General features: G+C 48.4%; 1 protein-coding gene across 1 annotated transcript in view; it reads left to right on the forward strand.

Moving 5' to 3' along the window:
- Positions 1 to 22,534, forward strand: part of EPS8L2 (EPS8 signaling adaptor L2) — a 65,870-nt gene extending 43,336 nt beyond the window's left edge. The window contains exons 5-21 of the mRNA XM_087740261.1: positions 1,218 to 1,379; positions 2,307 to 2,456; positions 2,602 to 2,681; positions 2,828 to 2,967; positions 5,161 to 5,240; positions 5,740 to 5,866; positions 6,216 to 6,304; positions 8,576 to 8,650; positions 9,731 to 9,879; positions 10,062 to 10,188; positions 10,580 to 10,695; positions 14,155 to 14,266; positions 15,353 to 15,460; positions 16,951 to 17,092; positions 18,630 to 18,813; positions 19,715 to 19,847; positions 20,186 to 22,534. Coding sequence (XP_087596387.1) covers positions 1,218 to 1,379; positions 2,307 to 2,456; positions 2,602 to 2,681; positions 2,828 to 2,967; positions 5,161 to 5,240; positions 5,740 to 5,866; positions 6,216 to 6,304; positions 8,576 to 8,650; positions 9,731 to 9,879; positions 10,062 to 10,188; positions 10,580 to 10,695; positions 14,155 to 14,266; positions 15,353 to 15,460; positions 16,951 to 17,092; positions 18,630 to 18,813; positions 19,715 to 19,847; positions 20,186 to 20,257 — 2,046 coding nt within the window. The 3' untranslated portion in view covers positions 20,258 to 22,534. The remainder of the gene's footprint in view (positions 1 to 1,217; positions 1,380 to 2,306; positions 2,457 to 2,601; positions 2,682 to 2,827; positions 2,968 to 5,160; positions 5,241 to 5,739; positions 5,867 to 6,215; positions 6,305 to 8,575; positions 8,651 to 9,730; positions 9,880 to 10,061; positions 10,189 to 10,579; positions 10,696 to 14,154; positions 14,267 to 15,352; positions 15,461 to 16,950; positions 17,093 to 18,629; positions 18,814 to 19,714; positions 19,848 to 20,185) is intronic.
- Positions 22,535 to 24,023: the final 1,489 nt, after the last annotated feature.

Raw genomic sequence — 24,023 nt, forward strand, 5'->3', positions numbered from 1 at the left:
AACAGCCCGGCTGTTCTGAGCAGGCAAGGCTGCCGGCTTCTCCTGCCCTGCAGAGGCACCTTCTCCCCATCCACTGAGAGCAGCGCTTGCTCTCCGTGCCTGCGGATCAGAGCGGAGATAAATAAATTACCTGGATTTCTGGAGTGGCCTTCACCCGCTGCTGGCGGGGCGCACACACACCATTTGTATGCAACACATTTCTCTGTTCTTTGTAAATATGAGTGCCAAGTGCAGGGCTTGGACCGGGACACGCTTCAGGACACAGAGCAGGGATGGGAAAGGAGGCAAGCGCGGTCGTGTCTGGGATGTTACCACCTTACCCGAGCGGCTCCCGGCCCAAGTGCACACACAAGGTGGCACAAGAGGGGAGGACAGCACGGAAGCCAGGCTGGCAGTGGGGAGAGCCCTGGGCTGGGTTTATAGGACAGGTAGAGGGAAGGAGGAAAACCAGGGTAATCTAGCAAAGCCACAGTAGCAAAAAAATCCCTTCTTACACTCAGCAATGCCAATTTTCACTACCATGAGGGCTGATTGGGGTACTTTTTTGGGGAAGGTAACATGAGGGGATTGAAGGGCTGGTGCAGAGTCAGCCGCCGGGTTTGGAGCTGCCTTGCAGACCGGGTAGCTTCGCAGCGCAGCAGCTCTCTGGTGCAGCCCGTTGAATTACGCGGGGCAGGGGACCGGGCCAAAGCCCATGCATCGCATGGATCCCACCTCGACAGAGGACTAACATTTCCCCACAGCTTGTGTGAGCTCTTTGCCTGGCACAAATTCCACACAGGGAGATCTGCTACGTGAGACAAGCAAAACGCAAGTGCTTTTAGCTTGGCAAGCGAAACTGAACTAACATATTTAAACTTCCAAGCCAGTTTCAGAAAAGCCAGGCTAACTCATGTGTACAAAGCATTTGCAAACACGCGCTGCTGGACGGGGGCCAGAGCTGCTAGAATTGACATATGATGAGATAAATATGCAAGTGGTGAAACTCGTTATGAAAACCCTTGCTACATTATGAAACCCTAATCTTTCACCACTACAGACAGGCTGGTACTAACCACCAGAACGTACACTGTCTGCAGCAACTCTTTCATGCCTGTGCTCTAAAGAGCGGAAAAACAGTAGCTCAAGCCTTTAGAGATGGTTTCACCACTGATTTACGATACACACACCATCAAAGCTTTTTCACCTCTTTTCTCCTCCTTTCCTCCCAACTTCAGCACTTGGCCACGTTCATCATGGACAAGAGCGAGTCCATCGTGACGGTGGACGATGCTATTCGAAAACTCATCTTGCTCAACTCGAAAGAGAAGATCTGGACGCAGGAGATGCTGCTGCAAGTGAACGACAAGTCCATCCGCCTGCTGGACTGCGAGTCGCAGGTACCCAGAGCCCTGAGAGAGCTGCGCGCAGGCTGACGCTGCAGCGCGTGCCCTCCCCGCCCTGCCTGGGAGGGCCATTTCTAAGGAACCCAAACTAGGGCGAATCGCTACCAAAATCCACTCCTGGGTGCGCGGGGCCTGGCTGACTCTAATTCAAAGGGTAGGAAGGTGTGGGATGATTTATTCACAGCTCCAGAGCACAGGTACTCCAGGTGAAAGATACCTTGAGCTGTGCTCCAGGCCAACAGTAAAACTGCTTTCTGTGGGAGTGATGCAGACTTACAGGTCCGCAGAGATTTGCGTAAAGCATAAGCAGAGAGGGAAGGACACATTACTTGCATTAAAATAACACGCAGGATCACCTGCCCGAGAACGTGCACCATTTTGACAGGTGACACATGTACAGGCACACAGGGCACCTCACCTGAGGGGAAAGAGCAGCCAGATAGTGGGAGAGGAATGGTGCTGCCCTGATTGTAGCAATGAGAAACTAAAGAATATTAGCCCAAGGTCATCGAAGGAGACTGGGAGCACAGAAAGCATCTTTCCTCCCAGTGCTCTGCTGGGATGCGTGACAAGTGTACTGGTACAGGCAGAGCACAGCAAGAAGATGGTGGTGAGCAACAAAGCTCAAGTTATTGAAGTCTCACGCTGGGCCCCATATTCACGACTCTGAGGAGAACAAGGGCTCACCTCTGTTTGCCGTCCAGGGACAGGAGAGGGGTCTCCTGTTCCACAGTCCCAAGCCACTGTCCCTCTGCAAACCTTGACACATATCTTTGAAGAGGCCAGCAAACCGCTGCTGAGAAGCACAAGCTCTGCCAGGTCTCTCTCCTCAATCAGGGATCCCAGGAGTTCGTACACAGGGCCATTCCCCGTCAGTTCAACAGCTCCCCATTGCCTGACCCCTTCCTCTTTCTCTTCCAGGAGGAGCTGGAGGACTTCCCTCTGCCGACAGTCCAGCACTGCCAAACGGTGCTGAATCAGATGCGCTATTCCTCCATCCTCCTCCTGGTGTGCCAGGATTCGGAGCAGCACAAACCTGACATCCACTTCTTCAACTGCGACGAGGTGGAGGTGAGCAGAGCCCTCCTTGCTGGTGTGAAACAGAGAACAAAATACGCTCCTCGCTGTCTGCCAGCCCCTTCTTCCTTTGCCCACTTAGAGCCCTCAGTCCTTTCCAAAGCAAAGCCCTTAAAAACATCCCTGTTTTATCTCTGAGGCGGAGATGGTTCACGAGGACATAGAAAGTGCCCTGGCAGACCACAAGCATGGGAAGAAGATACGGCCACAGACACTCAAGTAAGTAGTGCAGGATACAGCTGGGAGTAAAAAAGGAAAAAAAAAAAAAAAAGCACCCCATTTACAGTGGTGCCTTCGCACACCAGTCTCTCAGAAACAGGATCGGCAGCCACTGACAGGGTTGTTCTGCATTGCTTCCCTTGCAGAGCAAACCAAGAAAAGATCAGGCAGAGACAATCCATCCTCCCACCGCCGCAAGGGCCGGCTCCCATCCCAATCCAGCACGACATGCGAGGCTCAGCGATGAACAGGAACCGGGTGGCACCCCCTTCCCAGCACAATCCAGGTACCGGGAGCACTCAGCAAGTCTGCCCTGGGGACGGGGAACTCCTTAGCCCAGACAGCCAACCCTCCCGAAATGGCCTGTGGTCATTTCAGGCCTTGTATTGCCCCAGCACAGGGAAGCCCAGTGTTTCTTCACCATGTTATCATGTAAACACAGACAGGTACCAAAGGTACAACATTTTGTTGCATCTCTGGCTGTGCTTTGTAAACACCTAAAAATTGGGCCGCAGCAAACTTTTGTGGCCGCTGGGCTAGCAGTAGGCGTCTTCTGCTCAACAACAGCTCAATAAATCAAAACTCCTAGAAACTCCTTGTGACAACACCTGTATTTTGGGGATACCAAAATTCCCAAAAGAGGCGAAAGCCCCCCAGAAAACTCAGCCATCACACGAAGCTTAGACCAGGCACTGGTGGTCTTCAGACGTACAGACAAGACAGACCTGGCCAGAAAGGCAAATTCCTGGCTCTGCTGCCTTCACAGGAGCCAAGATTTCACCCTCAGAAATCAAGAGGTTTGCATGAATTCTCCTAGAGTTGAGTGTGGAAACGCAGATCTGAACTCACCTCTCTCGTGCTAATCTAAAAATCTTATTCCAAAACCATCCTGACTTCAGCCCGTTTGAGCTGGCTTGAGAAAACTTGTATTTCTTTTTGGAGAAAGAAGTAACAGAAATAAGCTGCTTCTCTGACAAAAGCCCAAATTGATTAAAATGACAACCAAACTGTAAGGCTTTCTTATCACTGCCTACTGTACCACCTTCTCTTAGGATTAATTTCTAGGTTCAAGGAAAACACGTAATCAGGATACTGTAAGAAACTCCAAACACCAGCTGAGGAGAGAAAACTCTCGTTTCCCAAGGATGGGATCCAAAGCCAAGCAGCTGCTCTGGCCTCCTGAACGGAGAGCCTATTTCAGGGCCAGTTTTGCATAATGAAAATAAGATCTAGATTTCAGAGCTGGACCACGTATAAACATCTATATCCTGATGCACAGCAGTTTTTAATGAAGTAGCCACCCTTAACTCTGCCCTTCCCAGGATGCTTAGCACACAGCTTTCAGTCCGTTCCTTACATCAGCAGAGCCGGGCATTTACCCAGGCAGGATTTCTGGATCTGAGAACGCAGAGCCTGGCACGAAAGCAGGTGACAGAAGAAAGCCTTGAATGATGCCTGTTTGCTGAGCTCGCCTCTCCTTTGAAACACGCCTTATTGCTTTTTCTACAAAACCTATCAAAACTAATCACCTCGTCTTAACACTTAAACGTGACGTACATTTTTCACGGTCCTTTGCCAAAACCGCCTCCCCAGTTCTCCCGCGTTATACACCCTGCTCTCCCAACACCTGCGATGCCGGCCCTCTCAAACCCCACTTCACTCAGCTGACACGTTATTCTTTTCACAAGAGGCCACCCGAGCAATTCTTCGTGCCGAAATATCACCCCTCACTGAGTGCCTGTCTGCTGGGAGCTGGGAGGTGCCTGTGTTCAGGCATTTTTTTGGATCAGGTTTTTTTTTTTTTTTAACACCCATTAAAAACACTTGTGAGGGAGACTGCATATGAGTTTGTACAAAAATGCTGATTTGTGCACGGGCCTGCCTAAACATCAGTCATGCAGAATTCCTGGCATGCTGCTTTCTAGGCAAGTGACAGCTGCATTCACTTTCAGGTCTTACTTCTTCTTTCTCAACTACTATTCAGTTAAACTGGTCCTCTGGGACAAGGGAGGCTCCTGCGGAGCGCTGGAGGTTAGGAGAAAGAGTGGGAGTTAATCTAATCGCGCTTTACGTACACGTGGAGCGCTCTGCAATGCGCGCGGCGGCTCCTCAGCTGCTCTGCGGCCGTAAGTCAGCTTGGATGCATCAAAGGCAAAGGAGTTAGTGACTCACGGCACCTGGGGACCGGGGCTTGCAGGTCTCTGCCCGTAGCTGACAGCTGGATGCTCTTCATGATTCATTCACTGCTTATATTTGAAAACAGGCAGCGTATCAACACAGAGGGCAGGTGCTGTGACCTTGGAAGATTTAATCGGCAACTTTGATCACCTCCTCCTCTTTGTGATCTCCTGAGGTGCTCTCATAACCCAGAATAAACCATCAAGCTGGGAGTTGCCATCCCACGGGTTCCTGCATTTAATGGAGCCTATTTTCAACCTCTCATAGTAAATATGTTTTTCTCTCCCTCCCTTGTTTGCAGACTATGAACGACGAGGCTCCGGCTCTCACGACCACGAAGAGTCCCGAGCCGTCTTAGCACAGAAGATTGAAAAAGAAACGGTTGGTAACAGGAACAGTGCACAGTCAATAGGCAGGAGAGAGAGAAGAGAGGAAGGAAGCAAGGGGCTCCTCCACGAGCAGACATTTTATGCATAGTCTAGTCATTGTTAAACTGATATCTACCGGTCATAAATACAAGGTGAACAACAGCAAAGCTCCATCACTGGGTCGGTTACAATCTCCTTTGACCTGAGGTAGCTCTGCTGATTTCAGAAGGGCTGCTCCTCCCCAGCCCACAGTCCGGTTTTGGGGCTGTTTTCCAGACGTCCATTAGCAGGGCTCGCTTGTCACACTGATAAGTACAGCACACAACCAGGCCCAGCTTTGTGTTTGGAAAGTGATGAATTCAGCTTAATTTCATGCCTGGATTCCCCTTTCCTGTGCATTCTTCCAGGAAATGAAGCAGGCACAGCACGGCACGCTCTGGGATTCGGGCTTCCCAGCTGCGTGCGGCCTGGGCACTCTTTCACCTTGGTTTGTTGCGTTTCTGTCCTCGCAGCAAATCCTGAATTGCACTCTGGATGACATTGAAGTGTTTGTCGCCAGGCTTCAGAAGGCTGCAGAGGCATTCAAACAGCTCAACCAAAGGAAGAAAGGGAAGAAGAACAAGAAGAAAGGGCCAGCAGGTACAGTGCAACAGCTAGAACAAACTGGGGCACGGATGAAGGTTGCGAGGAGACCTCAGCATACACCCCAGCAAGGCCAGGCTGACGCAGCAGCATTTCTACGGACCCAACAGCAGCTACACCAGTTTGGAAGGTGCCGCTGGTCTGTGGGGACCTCTTGTAGAGCACATAGAGCCTAGCGAAGCCTCCAACACAGAGAAAGACTTTGGGGCTTCTTGAACCCTTGAGTTTTAGCAGTTCTAGTCTCAGCACCCTTTATTGCTGTATCTTCTGCATGCCAGCAAGATGAAACTTTCCTGAAAAGGGATGATCTAATTAAAGTGTTTTTCTCTCCACCTTCTCATAAAAGAGGGCATGCTGACTCTTCGAGCAAGACCCCCAAGTGAGGCTGAGTTCATCGACTGCTTCCAGAAAACCAAACTGGCTTTTAACCTCTTGGTAAGACACAGAGGGTATTTTTGTCCCATGCAGTGACAGGGCTTTTTCCCATATATCACAGTAGTAAGCATTTAAAGTAAAATTTGAACCGAAAACACGATCAAGGGACAAAGGTGTAAATTCCAGATTCTTCAGAATCCAGAACAAACACTGTCAGGCTTGTGCAGGTTTCTTGGGCCAAGCTGTCAGACTGAAACTAGAAACGTAAAGTCCAGGATGGGACTGAGCAGCCTGGGGCCTTGCAATGCCTGGATCTCTTTTCAGATACAGTCCTGACTTGAAGCATTTGCGAAGCCGTGAGCTTAGAGAGCCAAGAACTGCCGTGCCCACCTTGCTGATAGCTGTGCTAAGGCTTATACAGACATCCCCACCTTGATATTCGCTTCTGCTTGTGGCCTTTAAAAGTCTGGGTAGTTTTCTGAGAGCTGTAGTCCTTGTTATCCTTACAAGGCATAAAACGGAGGACTGCAAACGTTAAAAAAAAAGAAAAAAAAAAAGTCTTATCTACTTTAAATTGTTCTCATCCAATTCTGTCTACAGAGCAGCTGTGAAGCTGCCTCAGCCAGGAGCCTGGGAAGGCTCTGGTTAACCACAACTGATGTCCCTCACTGCCCCAGGATTCCTGGCTCCTCCTCTCTCTCTCCCCTGGAGGAGCTGCCCTCTTCAAAAGGGGATGAAAAGCAGGAGCATAAAGATGTTCCCAGTGCTGCCAGCTCCGCTTAGTGAAGTCTGAGACACCAGGAGGGTAATGAGCCAGAAGGAAGCTCTGTCAGTTCTGGCCAGACTTGCCCAGCGAACACAGCCTAACAAGATCCTTCCTGAGAAGTTATTAGTAAGGAAACCACAGAGACTGTAAACAACCTTAATGCAGGACACCAAGCTCCAACCTTTTCTTTTAGAAGCAAATATGCATCATTTTTGCCTGCTCAGGACCAGAACCAAGCCTTGGAGGTGGCAGTTCTGGCCAGCAACCGCTGCTCTCGCACAGACCGATCAGGCACCCCGCTACGGCTGTGCCACAGCGGGACGTTAGCTTCCCTGAAGCAGCAGCTAAGGATTCTCCAAGCATAAAGAAATTCCGGCCTGGCTGTTGCATCCCAGGCCTTTCTGACCGCTGACACAGCTGAGATAAATACAGCGGAGTCAGTGTGGTCAGCCAAACCCTGTCACCGCACAGGTCTGCGCTGGCGTTAGTGTCCTACGCTGGCCGCTGGCAATCGGGCGGTGCAGCCGCAAGTGCCCATCGCGGGCTGCGGATCTGTGCAAATCCTCTGGCACGCAGCCCCCGAGCTCAGCGCCGCTGCTGCTCCCCCGTCAGCAGCGTGGGAGTTAACACCTAGGAAACCCATTCACGTGCCCAAGCTCTCCCTGCGGCCGGGCCCTGGGCTTTGCCGCCTGTGTACCCACAAACGCATGAAGAGCAGCTGCTCTCCCGGCAAGAAGCCGGGGGCAAGCAAGGAGGAGAGCGGGGAATCAGTGGTGGAGCACTGCCATGTCTGCCCCAGCGCCGCTGTCACGTGCCACGTGGCTCCGACGTCCCTGGAAGTGCCATTTCATTTAGTCACCTTGTTGCCAGCAGTTATTTCACGCTTTCCACTCCACATTAATCACCAGCATTGAAAATGCCTTGCATTTCGGTAGGGAGGAGGGAGTCTGTTTCCCACTGCAGCAATGCCAGTAGCAATGCTTAGCTGATTGCTGTAAATGAAACGCAGTTCTTACAGTAAAGTAATCCTAAGCATTTGCTCCTCCATCCCACCACAGTCTGCTCCAAATACCAGGCATTTCAGTGGCCAGGGTAGCCCTAGGTGCTGCAGCCAAGACCTCGGTGGAGATTTTTTCTTGTCAGCAATTTGCCAAGGGACCCCACAAAACACTTGTCCTGTGGGAACCAGTGGGATTCTCAACTTTGCAAGAGTCAGAAGCAATAGACCTGGCCCTTCCTCACTAAGACTTTCAAAATAAGCCAAGGTTTTCTGCTTCTGCTCAAAGTAGCTTGAAAGGGACTGCTTTTAACAGAGTAGGTACTCCACCCCTCCAGAAATTCAACGCCCTTAGAAATGGGCACAAAATAGAAATGATCTAAAACTGAATGATTCCTGCTCCCCAATCACTTACTGTTCTTCCCTGATTTCAAGTGCACTGTGGAACGTTTCCTTACTTTTCAGGCTGCGTTATTAAATGTAGTAAACATCAGCCAGTAACAACCCCTCCAGAAAAGAGAAGGCAAAATCAGGTTAGGATTAAACTGGGTTTCCTTTCCCTTTTCAGGCCAAACTGAGAAAGCACATCCAGAACCCCAGCGCTTCAGAGTTGGTGCATTTCCTATTTGGGCCGCTGGAACTGGTAAACCGAGTTCGCAGGGAAACCTGTGAATCAACTTTTTATTTCTAATGTTGCTTTTGCACTTACAGGCAGCTAGATAACGCAGGAGAGTTAGAAGACTGCTCACAACTGGCTAAAGCTTTCTCAGTAAAGTCTAGAAGCACCAACGCCAGTGCTTCTGGCCTCCGATCCAATTTCCAGCTTGAACTAAATACACAAACCCTAGCAAATATGAATCTTTCCACCCCATTAACAAAGACTGTGAACAAAAGCGCAAGCCAGCTATGCTTCCCATCGGGAATCTGCCTGATCTCACCTGCACGCAAACATGGCTCAATATTTGCACTGAAAATAGGAAGCAGAAATCCTAACGTGAAAAAGAAGCCAGAAGGGACACAGAAATACCAAATGGTTTTCCATTTTTTAAAGTGCCAGCTTCCACTTTATCCTGGATATATCCCGTCTCTAACAACGGATAATTTTTAGATTATACCTTGCTTTGACTCCAATAGAAAAATTCTTGTGTTCCTCTGAACCGACCAGTCTTCTTCAAAGATTTAGGTTGATGTTTCTTGAGACAACTGAGCTGACTAAGGATTAGCTGCTGCCAACAGGAGCCAGGCCATCCCTTGTCACGAAAGCTTGCCCTCTGGCTTTCATTTTATACCTTGGACAACTGAGTCAGGAACTATTTGCCTTCTTTGTCTATTTGCCTTTTCTTAACGAAATCTGCCCATCGAGCACTATCAGTGCAGTGCAAGGGTAATAGGGGGACGCTGAGGGAATACAGCATCCCTTTTAGGTAGCAGCAAACCATTAATTTAGTTCATCTGTGTCGTGAAACCTCACCCTTACGTTTGAAGGCACAGAGGAGAACTTTGGAAGTGCAAGTCTAATGTGAATTAGCCTGGGTTTAGACGTACTCACCATGGAGGGTACATCGGCTTCCTCTGGAGGGGGCAGGCACAGAGACTCCAGAGGATCCGAGCTACTGATTTTTCTGTCTTTGATTTCTGTTCCTTTATGCATGTGCGCTGGTTCGGTATTTTGAATGTTTCCTGCAAAATCTCTCACGTTTGTGTGTGTTTGTGTATAACCCAGATCATCAGTAGCTGTGGTGGCCCTGAGCTTGCCAGGTCTGTCCTCAGCCCGCTTCTTTCTAAAGACGCCACAGATTTCCTCAGAGGACACCTGACACCAAAAGAGATAAACCTCTGGGACTCCCTGGGAGAGACATGGACCAGATCCAGGTGAGGACAGAGCTGCCATCTCACCAGCTTCCCCAAGCTCTTGAGAAAGGCAGGCAGGACGCTTGATTTTATAGCCGAGTCAGAGGGTCAGGGATGCCCTGATGCCCCTGCTTCTCCCCGACACGCTTTCAGAGACATGTTCCTTGTGACTCTCACCACATATTCCCCACTTCATGTCCTAGAGGTGAATGGCCCCGAGAAGCAAACATCCCCACCTACATCCCCAAATTTCGCAACGGCTGGGAACCACCCATAGAAATCTTCCGCGGAGCTCCCTGGGAAATAGACATCGGACACTTGCAAGAAGAGGTTAGTCCTGTGCCCCCGGTCATCCTCTCCTCTCTTCCCTCTCCCTCCCCCTTTTTCAGAGTGAGAGATGGATCTGCAGAGCTTGCGGTGGTGTGTAACAAGTAGTCGGCTCAAAACTCAGTTGGATCTGGTCACTCCAGTTAAATATGGAAAGAAAATAAGGCCAGAAAAGGGCAGCAATAATCAGCCTCAGCTCCTGATCAAAGGAAGTAAGATACTATTCCGTAACTGAGCCCCACGGATGCAGGTTTGCCTGAAGAACATGTCTTTGGTGTGCACCTCATCGTGACCAAAAGCTTCCAGGCCACGATTCATCTACCACTGACTCTCCTTTTCTCTGATACGGCTTTCCCTTTTCCTGGTAACACTGACTTCATTTTTACCTTTCCAGCTATCGTCAGCCAACGGATACCCTTACCGTAACTCCTCATTCAAGCGCGGCCAGACCTCTGATCAGACACAAGCTGTGGATGCCTTCAAACAGAACGTAACTCAGCATGTAAACAGGTAACGTATCAGCACCACCCTGGCCAACGGCGCCTCGGCTCCCACCGTGTGACCTCATAAGCGCCCGCCGCAACATATCACGACGCCAAAATGTTTCGGCATCCTGGTAGATAACTCTCTGCCATTATTAATTCAGACTTGTTAACAAGATCAAGAGAACTCAAAGATCAGACGAGGGATTATTCATGTAAACGCTGTCTGCTTTTTAATCACCAGCAGGTCTACAAGGAAATGGGTTACATGTGTTTTCCACCACAAGAGGGAAAAATATTGACTGACTTCATTAGTCAATCAGTATGTCTTGTTTCCTAACAGCAGCCCACCAAAGCGACATTAAGGATCATGCGCAAAGATACTGCGCTGCACTTTTGTTCTTCTTCTTATTGTCTTAAGACAACTCTTCTTAATGAGATAAATCCAGAAAATGGGGGAAAAACCTCCCCTTTCTTCAGAAGTCTTGGGAAGTTCAGGTCCCAACCCAGAACCAACCAGGCCACCCCTATACCTCAGGCTCTTTTCCAAGGGAAAGACGGCTCTTTCATCATCTAACCCAACGCTCTGCCCCACTGCTGGTTTTCTATCCCCAGTTACTCAGTGGTATAAAGTCTTTATCAAAGTACTTCTGGTTCAAAGTTTAGAGGCTTTTCATCTGCTTGCTTGTTTACACAGGCTTACGTCTGAAATTTTCCCCAGATCTCCGAGTTTCAACAAACTCTTCCCAAACTGCAAATTAATTCTCTGCCGTACTCCGCTTTGTAGTGATTTGACATGAAGTTATCAACTTCAAATCTTTAAAGACTGGAAGTCCAGACCCAGCAAAGCACTTAACTACGCACTTTTCTGTGGCCAGCTCTAAACAGGGAAAAAACCTTCAAGCCGGACTGTTTTTTCATGGTTTTATGTTCTAATCTGAAAGATTTATAAGCTCTACTACTACAAAAAAAGTTCAAATTCACAGCAAAATACCTTAAATCCAATGATATCAGCAAAATAAGTTATTCTTCTCATTCACCCCATCAAAGGTCCTGGTGGGACCACAAAATGGTACAGACGCAGTGTTGAGTAGGAAAGAATTACGGTAACAAATTCTCTTCTCCAATTCCATTTTTCCCAGTGAGGTTATGAAAAATAAGGAGAACTCTGTTTACATGAGAACATTTAAGTCCATCTTTAGCGACTGGTAGATAACACACATAAGGAAACATTTTCACCTGTTAGTCTCAGCACAGGCAAACTATAAGTAGTAGTATCTAGAGTCCTGGAATACAAATGAACAGCGTGCCTTTTTACCAAGGTGACCGTGTCCCTGAAACAACACCCAGGTCTAACTACAGCGTGCGCTCACGGATGAGGAGATGAGATGTCTCTTCTCTTGGGACAGGCATTGTACCTTTTTACCTACCTTTCAGACTGTCAACAGCAAGTTTTCCTTAGGGATAACGTTTAAGAAAGAAAATCATCAAAGCTAACGGCACTGAAGCAGATGGTAAAATTGAGGGTGTGCTTAGACGCCTTCTTCAATCCAGAGCAGACTTCAGCCAAGTCTGCCCAGACGTTGGCCAAGATGACAGACATAGCTCCTGCTGTACTCATGCTTTTTTCAAGGTAGTTTGAACCAGTTTTCTAACCAAGAGACCCTATATTAACAAAAATACCCATGCATCAGTATTATTACTTACACCAGGGCTTTTGGCTGCAGAGAACCGTCATGAAAGCCCCAAGCAATATTACAATAATGGCGAAGGTCGCTTGTGTAAAACCTTAGGTGCATGCAAAGTACACATTAGCCTCAAACTCCTCCAGCTGTCACCTCTTCTCTCATGACTCATTTACCTTCTGGAATGCTACAAAAGAAGTAACTTCTACTTAAGTTGGCTTTCCTCCCCCTCCCTGCCTTCAGGGCACTGCTGGGTACCGCCACCACTCCCTTTCTTGACTGGTGGCTTCAATCTGTCCGAGAGTCTGCTCCAAACTCTTCCCCCACTGCAGACTTGCAACTCATATATTGCATGTGGCTGTAACTAGGCCCAGAGGTGTCCCAAATCAAGCAAGCTAAAGACAGCGCTACAGCTGCAGGCACGATATCGAACCAGGGGTTTCGGCCTTCTTCAGACCACCAGAAGTTATCTAATGAAGACAGTAAAATGAATAAAACTAAGCATAACGGGCTTGCTTTTCAAAGTCAGGTTTTACAGATGACTCAGAAGCAGTCCACAAAGAGCCGAGTTTCCACACATCGCAGATTTAACATCACCGACCAAACCCAAGAACTCGGCAACAGAAAAACATCAGGCTAAAAACCATAGTTGCTAGCAGTGCTGGAAGCACTGGCTTCACCGAGTTACACAGAATTTGATGTAAACTGGTGGAGAACCTGACCCCCCATCAGCATGCCCACTGCGAATACAGCACCCGGGAGTCTTCTGCACCGGGCAGCTGTGCAGGTTGCAAGTCACAAGCAGAAAGATCCACAGAAGGTGGATTAAAGTAGTTTCTACCTGCCCTTACACAACAAGGCACGACAGTTTTTCCATACTGCAAACATTTTTGGAATTAAAAAATAACACTACACCCATCCTACCCAGAGGAGAAACAGATGAGAACTGCAAAATTTTCCTAAGCCAGGCAAAAAACCCACCAAAACCAAACCTATTAAAAAATAAACCATTTCAGTTTGGATCAAAAGGAATCTTTCATTGCACTTTTCCCACCATTTTCCATTTTTGACAATCTAACATATTTATTTTGTGTCTTTCTCTCTCTAAATAAAAAGTCAGTTCAACATTGAAAGCCGTATATTCTCGCATCAGAAATTCCCAAGCAAAATACTTCAACACGTTCCTTTTCCCCCCAAATGTATCATAGAAGAGAAACACTCAAACTCACTTTTCCTGGGAACCCGCGGAATTCTGTTGCAGTAGCTCAGCGTTCGTTGCCTGATGAAAAACCACAGATTTCCAGTCAGTTCCACCTACGCTCATTTTCAGTACCCTCTCTCCCAGCACCAGTGCCTGCTTCTCCCCTGCTCCTGCATATGGGGCAGTTGTTTCCACTTATCAGGACACCAGGGTTTCACACTTATTTTTCACAGGAGGTGCAATCAGAGCATTTTGCTTGTGCTTGGTCAGTCTCCCCAGTCCTTGCTGCAGCAAAGCAGCCGCTAAGAGGGGAAGAAGTCTTCCACCCTGAAAGCAGCAGCCTCGCAGTCCCCCAGTAAGACCACTAACCAAACAGCCCTACAGCTTTTTTCTTTTTGCCTTTTTTTCCTCCCCCAAACACAGGGTGTTTCACTAAAATGAGGGGTAAAAATCTTCCTCAAAATCGAGCGGCAAAGAGGCACAATTGTCTCTCTACCTGCGCTGGCACACAGTCTTCACCGCTCCTCTATTGCCGGTGAACCTATATTGCCCTGGTTATTAGGTGGGCCTCCACTAAAACTCCATTTTTTTTCTCCTGCAGGAATTTTGAGGCACAGGGAATGGCTCTGCCGAAGAGATATGCCAAAATCCGCTACGATTTCACCGCGCGAAATGCCAATGAACTCTCAGTGCTTAAGGATGAAATCCTGGAGGTAAGTGGACACGCTCGGGGAAAAGGTGCGCCCTGCTCCCCTTTCCAGGAACGGGAGAGAGGCCTCCAGATACTGGCAAGTGCCAACTCAATTTTTGCTTGATGTTTTCTGAGCAGTAACACAAAGCTTTGCTCAAATCTAAAGCTTTACATCTGAGCTGGAGCAGGCTGACTGTATGCATTGGATCATTTGCTCAGCTGAAACCCATCAGTCACATCTTAATTAGCAACGAGGAGGAAGGAAAACAAGTCACTGCAGTATGCTGCTTACCCACTTGCTGGGTTCATTATTACCACTCCATCCCCCCCCCAAAGGAATTATTTTCTATGAAAACATCCTTTCTGATAACCTTTCTCTCACTGCAATACTGTTGGCAGCTGGTAAATGCAGGACATGACTTGCTCTACCCACTAACTTTAACAGAGCTATGACTTCAGAAAAAGACTGCTGTTCAAAAATGTAGCTAGAATGAGAATTGCATGTGGGTCTTGCCAGCAAAGCTCGCCCGTTCTGGGAAGACTACTTTAAAAATTTATTTTTTTTTTTTTAAATCACAGTTCTGGGTAAAAACAAGCCTGCTGAAAGGAGCAGGGGGGCAGGAGCAATAGGAGCTAGCTCAGCGACAGGCAATCTCCTTGCCACATCATGGTTATGATATGATTATGTTATGTTATGATGTGACACATGATGAAGTTATATGATAACACTCCAGCATCTTTGGCAGGAGTCACGCTTGGTTTATTTTTTTTTAATGCAAAAAGACAACACAAACTCACTCACTGGAAAAAAAAAAAAAAAGAAGATGGAGAAACAGGCAAATTAAGTAGGAACTATGCGTTCTTCAGCACCCCAGATCTGTTTTCCCCCAGAGATGCTCTCCTGTTCGTCATTAGTTCTGATGCTCTTCAGGAAAGGCTTCAGTCCTGAATTGCAAATGAGTGCAACACCCATTTGCCAGTTCCTGGCCTCAGTGACATTATTCTGACAACTCCACGTTACTGTGTGGTTTATTTTCACTATATGCCATTTATGTATGCCAGAAATCTGATATTCTCACTTGCAAATTTATTTTTTCCCCTCTCTCAGGTGTTGGAAGATAATAAGCAGTGGTGGAAGTTGCTCAACCGGAGCGGGCAGGCTGGTTACGTCCCTTATAATATCCTGGATGTGGTGAAACTGGAAGAGCTCGAACAGGTCTGCAGTCAGGTGATATTTAACTGGTAGCCAGCTGCAGGGCATAATCAGCCTCCGAGAATAATCTTGTAATTAGACCTCCCTGGATTTCTTAGGATGCTGTGCACAAGTCAGGATGAACCAGGATCCTGGGGATTCCTGAGTCTCCTACGATAAAACTCTCACATTTTGCCGCTGTTTACCTTCCCCTTCCCCAAGCGAGGCCGACCCTTCCCATCCACGCGGCAGCCTCGTGCTTTCCTGCTGCTCTGAGATGCCAAGCACATTGCCTGCTGCCGACAGCGCCTGGCAGGCAGGGTTATGGCACAGACGAAGGCCGAGTCCTGTGCTACGAGCAGCGGCCTGCGATGCAGCCAGACCCTGGCTCGAAGGGACACCCACCCCGAGCCTGGCACCATGCCTTGTGGTGCCAGAAACACCAACAGAAAGAGCTCGTGTTGAGGCGTCACCGAAGAGCCGCTGGCTACGGTGGCTTGAAAGAGTTCCACCTTCTGGCAGCGCCTTCCCCCCCAAACCCTCGCACGTCTCAGCCTATGGATTACCACCTCCTCTGCTGCGAAACCCTGCTGCTTTCAGGGCCGTGCTGTGAACAGGATGAAAGCGCTGCTAACGCAGCCATAAAAGCAAATTTTGCCACCAAAATGCTGAGATTTTTGTTGGGGATTAAATTAAAGACAGACAGTTCCCTCATCCAGGTTGGTTCAGCAGCAGGAACAAGTTACTGACTGGAGTGGAGGCAGATAGAAATACTGTCTCAGTATTAAGTGAATATTGCTCTCCAGCACCTTGCACTGCAAAAACGTGGAGCTGGAGAGCTCTAAATGCCCTAAGGAAGCATGGAATTGCTTCCTCACTTTGGTATTTCACAGTTTGGGCAAGGCATAAGGTGCCCCAGCAGGCCTCTGGATAAAAGCCCTGTTGGTTTAATCAAAATGTCAAAAAGCTCTTTCCAGACTGCTCTGGGCACATGGCAGCGGTCCCGCTTAACACCAAGTTACTGAAGCAGTGATGCTTTCGCTTCAAACGGGATTTCTGTTTGTTTTCTCTTCACGTAAAAAAACCTTTTGCTTCCCTTGCTCTCCATCTCCAAGGAAGTCCCATGAGCCGTAATTTCTGCATAGCAAAAGGCTACAGGGCCGAGTCACGCCTGTGAGAGCAGTCATCCACAGCAGCAGTAAGCAAGCATGAAACACCACTCCTCTCCATGTGACAAGTGTGACGCATTTTCCAGGGGCGTAAATGCCTTCACGCAGTCTTCGGTCTTTGGCTTAGGTTCTGTTCGTTCCCATGACCCCAGAAATTAACTTCTTCCATGCAGCTCCACCTGAGGTCACATCAGCCTCAGCTGAGCGGCCCCAGATCAGCACAGGGAGAACATGGCAATTTGTCCCTCAATTTGCTATCGTGGGTGGGAGGCAAAAAGTCTAACAAAATAAAAAATGGCAAAAAAAAATTCTTACACATTTTTTTTTTTCTTTCTTATCACCTAGTCTAACCAGAGGTACAAAGGAGACCTGAGCCCCAGGGTATATGGACCATCCAGCCCAACTCACAAGCTACCTGCCAGCTACGCTGGGGATAAATGGGGAAGTGAAATGCTATCGCGCAACTCTCCCCAGGACGCCAAAGAACGTAGGTGTCCCACACCGCGCTCCCTTTTACACCACACACAGCAGCCTCGGGCAGCCAGAGAGCTCGGCACCATGGTTTTGCGTTTCAGGACTTAATTGGAAAGTTTCTGTGAGCACATGCTTTTGCTTGCTCTCTGTCCCCGTGGTTTTCTTTCTTTCTTTACTTTCACCGTAATGGTCTGTCTACTGTTTTTGGTTGCTGTGTGCATGTCACCAGAGCTACCCAAGCGTGCGTTCCCTCTCATAAGGCTCTGCACAAGGAGCGACTGCACCTTTTAGTGATAAGCAATAGACCCGCAGTGGTTTTGGAGGAGGTGTACAGGAGGTTCCAGGTAGTACCGTTCAGCTACCGGGGCCTCCTGGCAGCAGGAGCCCTTTTGGGATGACGGAAAGCCCCATAATACAAGGATCGCAGACAAGCATCTATTAATAACACTGAGTTATTCTCCACAGTCTTCAGGAGCTTCATGGAAAAAGTGATACTGGATGGCGTGTCACTGGAGTTTTACGAGCGTGCTGCTCACTCCCAGTTCACGCTTCCTGCCACTTCTATTTAGCTGCACAGCAAAAGCTGGAGCTCTGAGGACTTGGATCAGCAAATTACTCATTAGAAGTAGCAGAGAGGACTGCAAAGTGGAGGGAGCAGGGCTACAGCTCAAAAACAAGACTCTAATTGTAGGTACTCACACAATTGGCCTTCCACATCAGGGGACAGCGAAGGGGCAATGGGAAGAAAATAAAATAGCAGCATAGGGGCATAGAAAAATGGGAACCTCGTTCTCAGAAACAGATAGTCAGGCCTCCCCGACCTCTGCTGTCTCATGTGGTCTGGGTTTTTTCCCCTCCCTGCTGCTAAGTTTGCAGGGCAATTTCCTTATTTCAATAGCCCGAAGGGAACTAAGGAACTCAAAAACAGGAAGATGACAAACTAAAGCGAAAGCACACCAGCAACACCAGACATCAGGGAAAAGGGACCCTGTCCCTTGTCACCACTTGACAGCACCGGTGGAAGCAAAGACGCTGCCAGAGCAGGTTTTACACCCTTGAGCAAACTTCTGCTAGTCGGTGTTGTGGGGTTTTATGCCCTTTGAATGAGGTGTGATGAACAGGATAGGTTAGCAACACGAGAAACAAGATCGATCCCAATATAAATTTGTATATAAAACAGGTGAAAATATAGGTCCTTGCCAGCACCTGCTGCAGACACCAGCCACACAGAATGAATGCTTCCCACAGTCTGCTCCAGCAGTCTGCCAGCCTCCAAAACTGTGGCCGTCTCCCTTTGCACATTCGTTCCTGACGGAAGTTTGAAGGTTAAAATGTCGTTGCTCAACCTATTGCTCTAAAAGCACTCAAGCTTGTTCTTTAAAATACAAAAGTAAGCACTTTCCTTTGCTGTATTTCCAGAGTTAATAGAAATGCTGAGCCACGTTTTGCTCTTCCTTACATTTTCCCTGCAAACACATTAAATTAATAGGATTTGTGACTGAAGACTTGATTTCATTCCCTACTCTCTACCTTGTGCCTTGTTTCCCCAGAACTTATTCATCAAATGGACGAGCTGAATGATGAGTTGCTAAAGATGATCACAAACAATAAAATTCAGCCTCCCCAGAGGAATTTCAAAGTGGAAAAGCCTCAGGAAGTTTCTGTGCCCCTCACCTTCGAATCCAGCACTGAAGAAGTCAAAGCTTGGCTGGAGGCAAAGTCATTCAGCAAAGAGTAAGATCTGCTTTACTACCATACGAAATGCTGGTCCGTCATTTAAAAAGGAGTGGGGGAGGCAGCTTGCAACATTTCGACTGGATTACAAGTCACTTGTATTTACTTACAGAGCCTGTGCTGCGAATTAGATTTCAATCATATTAAATCCAGGCTGTATAACCAGTACATTCAGAGCCCAAACCTACTCCTTTTCTTTCTTAAACACTATCAAATAAACCTTGTCTTACAGTGTGGCGAAAGCCCTAATGAGTAGCTGCAAATAAAGGAACGGTCTTGCTTATTCACACAACTCAGCCAAACGCTGCACAACGTCCTACCGCTGGTGCTTGTCTGGCCCCAGTTAGCCAGTTCAGCGTGCTGAACTTAGAGAAAAATAACTGATTAACTAACTAAACCCATGGCCTGAAATGCAAATTCCAGGTGACTGCCTGTCTCTGGAGAAGCTGTCCTAAAGTATCGCTGAGGAAGAGCCAGACCCTCAGCCGGGGCTAGCAAATCTTCCCAGCCACCGGGGAAGGACCAAAAAGCTGCATGTGGTCAAGGGTTAGGAATTACAGCTCCCGCTCTGCACAGCGAGCTAAGAGGAGCTCCAGGATCGCTCCCTAAATGCGATGCAACTGGAGTGAAATCACGGCAATACCCACGGGGCTGGAGACACGGTGGATGCCAGGGCGAGGCTGGCTTCACCCGCTCCTCGTGGCTCGCTGTCGTCCCCGCCAAGAGCTTGGGTGACCCATCAGCTGCCACCTTGGCACAGCCCCAGGGCCTGGCATGTGATACGGTCCTGGTGCAGGGGCTGCACATCAGTTGCTCCTAGCCCTTTGGTCTCTGACTCCTCACCTTTGGCAACAGGCCACGCATAGCACAGTTATCACCTCCTCGCTTTGTGTCTTCCCAGGACAGTGGAGCACCTCGGCATCCTTACTGGAGCTCAGCTCTTCTCCCTCAACAGAGAGGAGCTGAAGAAAGTGTGTGGTGATGAGGGGAACAGAGTATACAGTAAAATCACGGTGGAGAAAAACCAACTGGAGGTAAGCAGCGTTCTGGACAACTCCTACCTGAATGGGTGCCTGTACCAGCAGTGTCAGATATCCCATTAAACAGACGTTTTAAGAAACACAATTAAGAACAAACAAACAAAACCCACATAACCAAAAAAAACCACACCACCACTGCTGAGCAGTCTTTTAAGCAAAAAGGCCCCAAATCTGTAAGGCAGATCACCCTGTCTCCACTAATGAATCTGCCTTCTTACCGGTATCACTCATCTCTTTGGAACTAGCTCTACTCTTAAAGCATTAGTTAAATATTATAATTTAACTACAGCTTGAAATTAAAATTCAAACCTCCCGTTTTGTTTCCATTCTAGAAAAGCAGAGGGGAGTCCGAGCTCGAAGAAATCATGAAGCGTCGCCAGGAAAGGATTGATTCCGCTAATTAAAATCTATCTGCTTTATTTCAGCTATTAGTCATAGTAGTGCAGAAAAAGGGAATGAAAGCAGCGATCCCCAGTCCAGACAAGAGACAGCAGCGCTCCACTTAGCGGTGTAATTGCCACCAAAGTGACAATTTCTTGAACGCTGTTGATAAGGGTAGACAATAAGACCATGTCGCATTGGGAAAGGTGTTTTAACATTGCATGAAGTATTTTTTTTTTATAACTATATATTTTATACTGAAATTTTATGTGCATGCGATCAGAGCAGATCAGACTTCACACGTGTCTGAATGTACAACAACGGCTGGATTCAAGCAAAAAAGACCCTGCAAAGCTTTTCTCAGAGAGCCGTACCTGCTCCCACCCCCCTCGCCAGCGTGGCTCAGGAAGAGAGGGCACGGCACACAGCACAGAACAAGCCAGCCTGAATTTTTAGAGTCTGGACCACAGAAATAAGTCTTTTCTCCCTACTTCCCATTTCCTTCTCTGGCAGATAGCCCCTGCAGCCCACTAGCAAAGGCCCTGTGAGAGTTCACTGACCTCTTTCTGTCCCCCCACACCCCCTGGATGAGGCTAGAATTGCAACATACACTACCTAAGACCGGCTCCTTCCTTAAATACCTGTACCAGTTTGTGCTGCCTTTGAACAGTGGAACTGGGCTTTCATTGTGTAATAACCTGTGACAACTGAAGTGATTTGAACCTTCAAATAGGTGAGCTCAGCCTGATCATCCCTGCTTACGCAGAGGCTGGGGCTCAGGGCAGCTGCGCAGCCCTTCACCTCGGCACCGATCCTGCGCCAGGAAGTTGCAGGACTGCCAAAGCCAGGCCTCAAACAAGGAGAAGATAAGCCCCCACCATTTGCTCCCAACCCAGTCACACCCAAAGCCCTTCCCAGGGCGTTCGCCACTCGTCCCCACCTTCAGGTTTTCATTGCAAAGAGTAATCTGAAATGCTTCCTAAATATCTAAAAACCAAAAGCACACTTAGAAAGGCTGTTTTAATACAAAATAAATGGCTATAAAAAAAAAAAATCTAATTTAGAGGCTGTTGTTCTTCACTTCCTGTTTTTCTTAATAATGTTATGTGCAGAGGTATATATCTATCTAGTGAAATACCCCTTCGCTCTTACAATCTACAAATAGGGATGAGGAAAAAGTCCCCTTCCCTAGAGACATAATTAAGTGATTATGCATCAATAATTTACTCAAAGTTTTAAAAGCTCAAGCAAGCATATAGTAGATTTCCTGTCCACAGCAACTTTGGCACACGCTGTATTTATATCTATATTTTACTTACAGACTAACTTGATAGGAATGCAGTAAAGCAAACACATCTACAAGAACTGCTCACAGATGGGGAAGACTTTGTCTTCCCCTCTCATTCACACACCGTCACTTTGGTTGGATGGGCATTCAGGCCCAGGCTCCTCAAAGACTTACACACGGGGCTTTCCTTTACGGGCTGTGAATGGTCCCACCTCCTCGAAAGGTTAAGCCTGTTAAGTCTTTGCACAATTTGGGCCTGTCCTTGCGCATTCAATGGAAAAAGCTGTACAGCTGTAAAGCAGCGGCTGGGGAAGACGTGTCTAAATCTGAGCGTACTGACGCACCTCTCACTTTTGGCTTTGTTCTTCCAAAAACGTTTCTAACGGATGATATATTTTCTTAATCTTGAAACAGGACGTTGTTAGCACCAGCAGAATTAGGGTGCAGGCAGGGAACTTACAGAGGAGGATCATGTTTCTAGTCACAACCCTGCTGGCTTGCCACAGCGGCCGGAATTTGCAAAGGGCACTCACCTGGTCAGGGAGGGATGAAGAGGACAATCCTCCTGAGAAGCCCTGGCTCTGGATTAGGAAGGAGATGGGAAGCAGGCGTGAACACTGGCAAACCATCGGTGTTACGAGGACAGGAGGCTCAATCATTTCTAAAATGAAAATAAAAACAAATGGTGAGCTAGGAAATACGACACCATTCTTGTCTTCGGGTATAAAGGAAAACAAATCACACAATTGTAGTTACTGGGGATTGTAACAGAAGCACACACGACAGTTCTGTACAGCTGGGAGCCACGGGAGCATTTCGTAAAATAAATATATCGGTAGACCTTATTGCAGAAGTCACTTTTAAAAATTTCTGTATGACTGAGCTGTGCATCTGTTATATTTGTACTGCCTGCAGATAATGCTATAATGTACTGTACATCAATGTAACTGAACGAAGGATAAAATGATATAACCATGCACTGTATAAGATTTATTAAAATAGTTAAGTTATACTTGTTACTCCATCTCTGTCTCTTTCACTTGGATATAAATTAAAGCAACAGGACACAAAAACAGTTGTCACGGGCTGGCTTTTCCTAACGACTTGTCGCTGTGAGTCTGAGATACACAGCCGAGTATCTGAAACCACATGTTTCCTTTTGTTTCTGGGGGGCGGCCATGCAAAAGGAAGGATGTGACTGCTGTGATAATCATCCACATCTAAAAACAGGGCTAGGTGAAAATCCCACATGTGATAGCAATCAAATGCTGGGAAAGCTACCAGCTGAATCCAAAACATCCCCTTTCTCATCATCTTGAAGAACAAATTTCTCTTACTTCTGGTACATGCAACTGAGACAACGCACCAGCATTTGCACACAGATACTGTCCAAGACAACATTTTGCACTGGCAAGCTAAAACCGCCCAACCCTGCTCAATGCCAGCTAATGCAGGGCCAAGAACAAAGAGACGGGAAGCGATGTAATACGAGGGAGGCTCTCTTATTCCTTGGCAAAGGACGCTGGAGACAATGAGAACACATTTCCTACATAGTCACGGAATTCAAACAGGACTTAAACCTAACCCCTCTTTCCATTATCTTCTCTTTGGGTTGGACAAAGCATGAGAAGGCTGGACAAAGGCATATTCTTGTATATCAGGAAGGGAAATTACTGTGGCAGCTTCCACAATTGAAACAATACAAGACAAAATGAGGGGAGCAGCATGATCTGAAGAGCCTCCGTTTAAAGGCCAGGTGGCAGACTCTGCAACGTTTCCAGCCAAGTCCCGCTCCCTATTTCAGAAGCACAGACACATTAACAGGATGGCCTTCTCCAGAGCTTAGATGAAGTTTAGTTGACCGAACCGCCCCAGGTACCCAAGAACACGTGCCTTGCTGGGCTGGGGGGCTCTCCCTGGCACGGCAGCGCAGGCCGCGGCCCTGGCCGCCAAGCTGTGCTGAGCCTTGCCACGGCAGCAAGGGAGGAAACGCGCTGCTGAACTCCTGCAACGGGTTAACGCAGGCGTGGCACGGCTGCGAGTCCTTCCTCGAGGCGGCTGAAGGGGCGAAGGCCTCACCCTCAGCAACCCTCTCGCCGCCATCTTATGCCACCGGCGGAGCCCTGTCCCGGAGAGGCCCCGCGGGCACAAGAGGGACGGCTGTCTGAGGGGCGGCTCGGGCGCCGTGCCCGGCCGTGAGGAGGCCCCACGGGAGCTCCTGGGGTCGGGAGGGCCCCCTCGCCCCCGGCCCTGCGGACCGCGGCTCCCGGGGCGCGGCGGCGCCCGCTCCGCGCTCGGGGCAATGGCGGGCGGGGGCAGCCGCATCCCCCGTCACCAAGGTGACGACCCGCCCCCGAGCTGCCAAACCACCCAATCAGAAACTTCCTCCCCCCCCGCCCTCGCTCCGGCTCCTCCCGGCCGCGTCAGTCTTGTCCCGGCGCTCCTGATTGGCTCGCCGCCTTCCCTCCTGGGACGGGATTGGCGGGCGGGCCGGTGGTACG

This window comes from Nipponia nippon, unplaced genomic scaffold, assembly GCF_047370975.1.
Source record: "Nipponia nippon isolate SJK-2023a ecotype South Korea unplaced genomic scaffold, ASM4737097v1 scaffold_10, whole genome shotgun sequence".
NCBI classification, from domain to species: Eukaryota; Metazoa; Chordata; class Aves; order Pelecaniformes; family Threskiornithidae; genus Nipponia; species Nipponia nippon.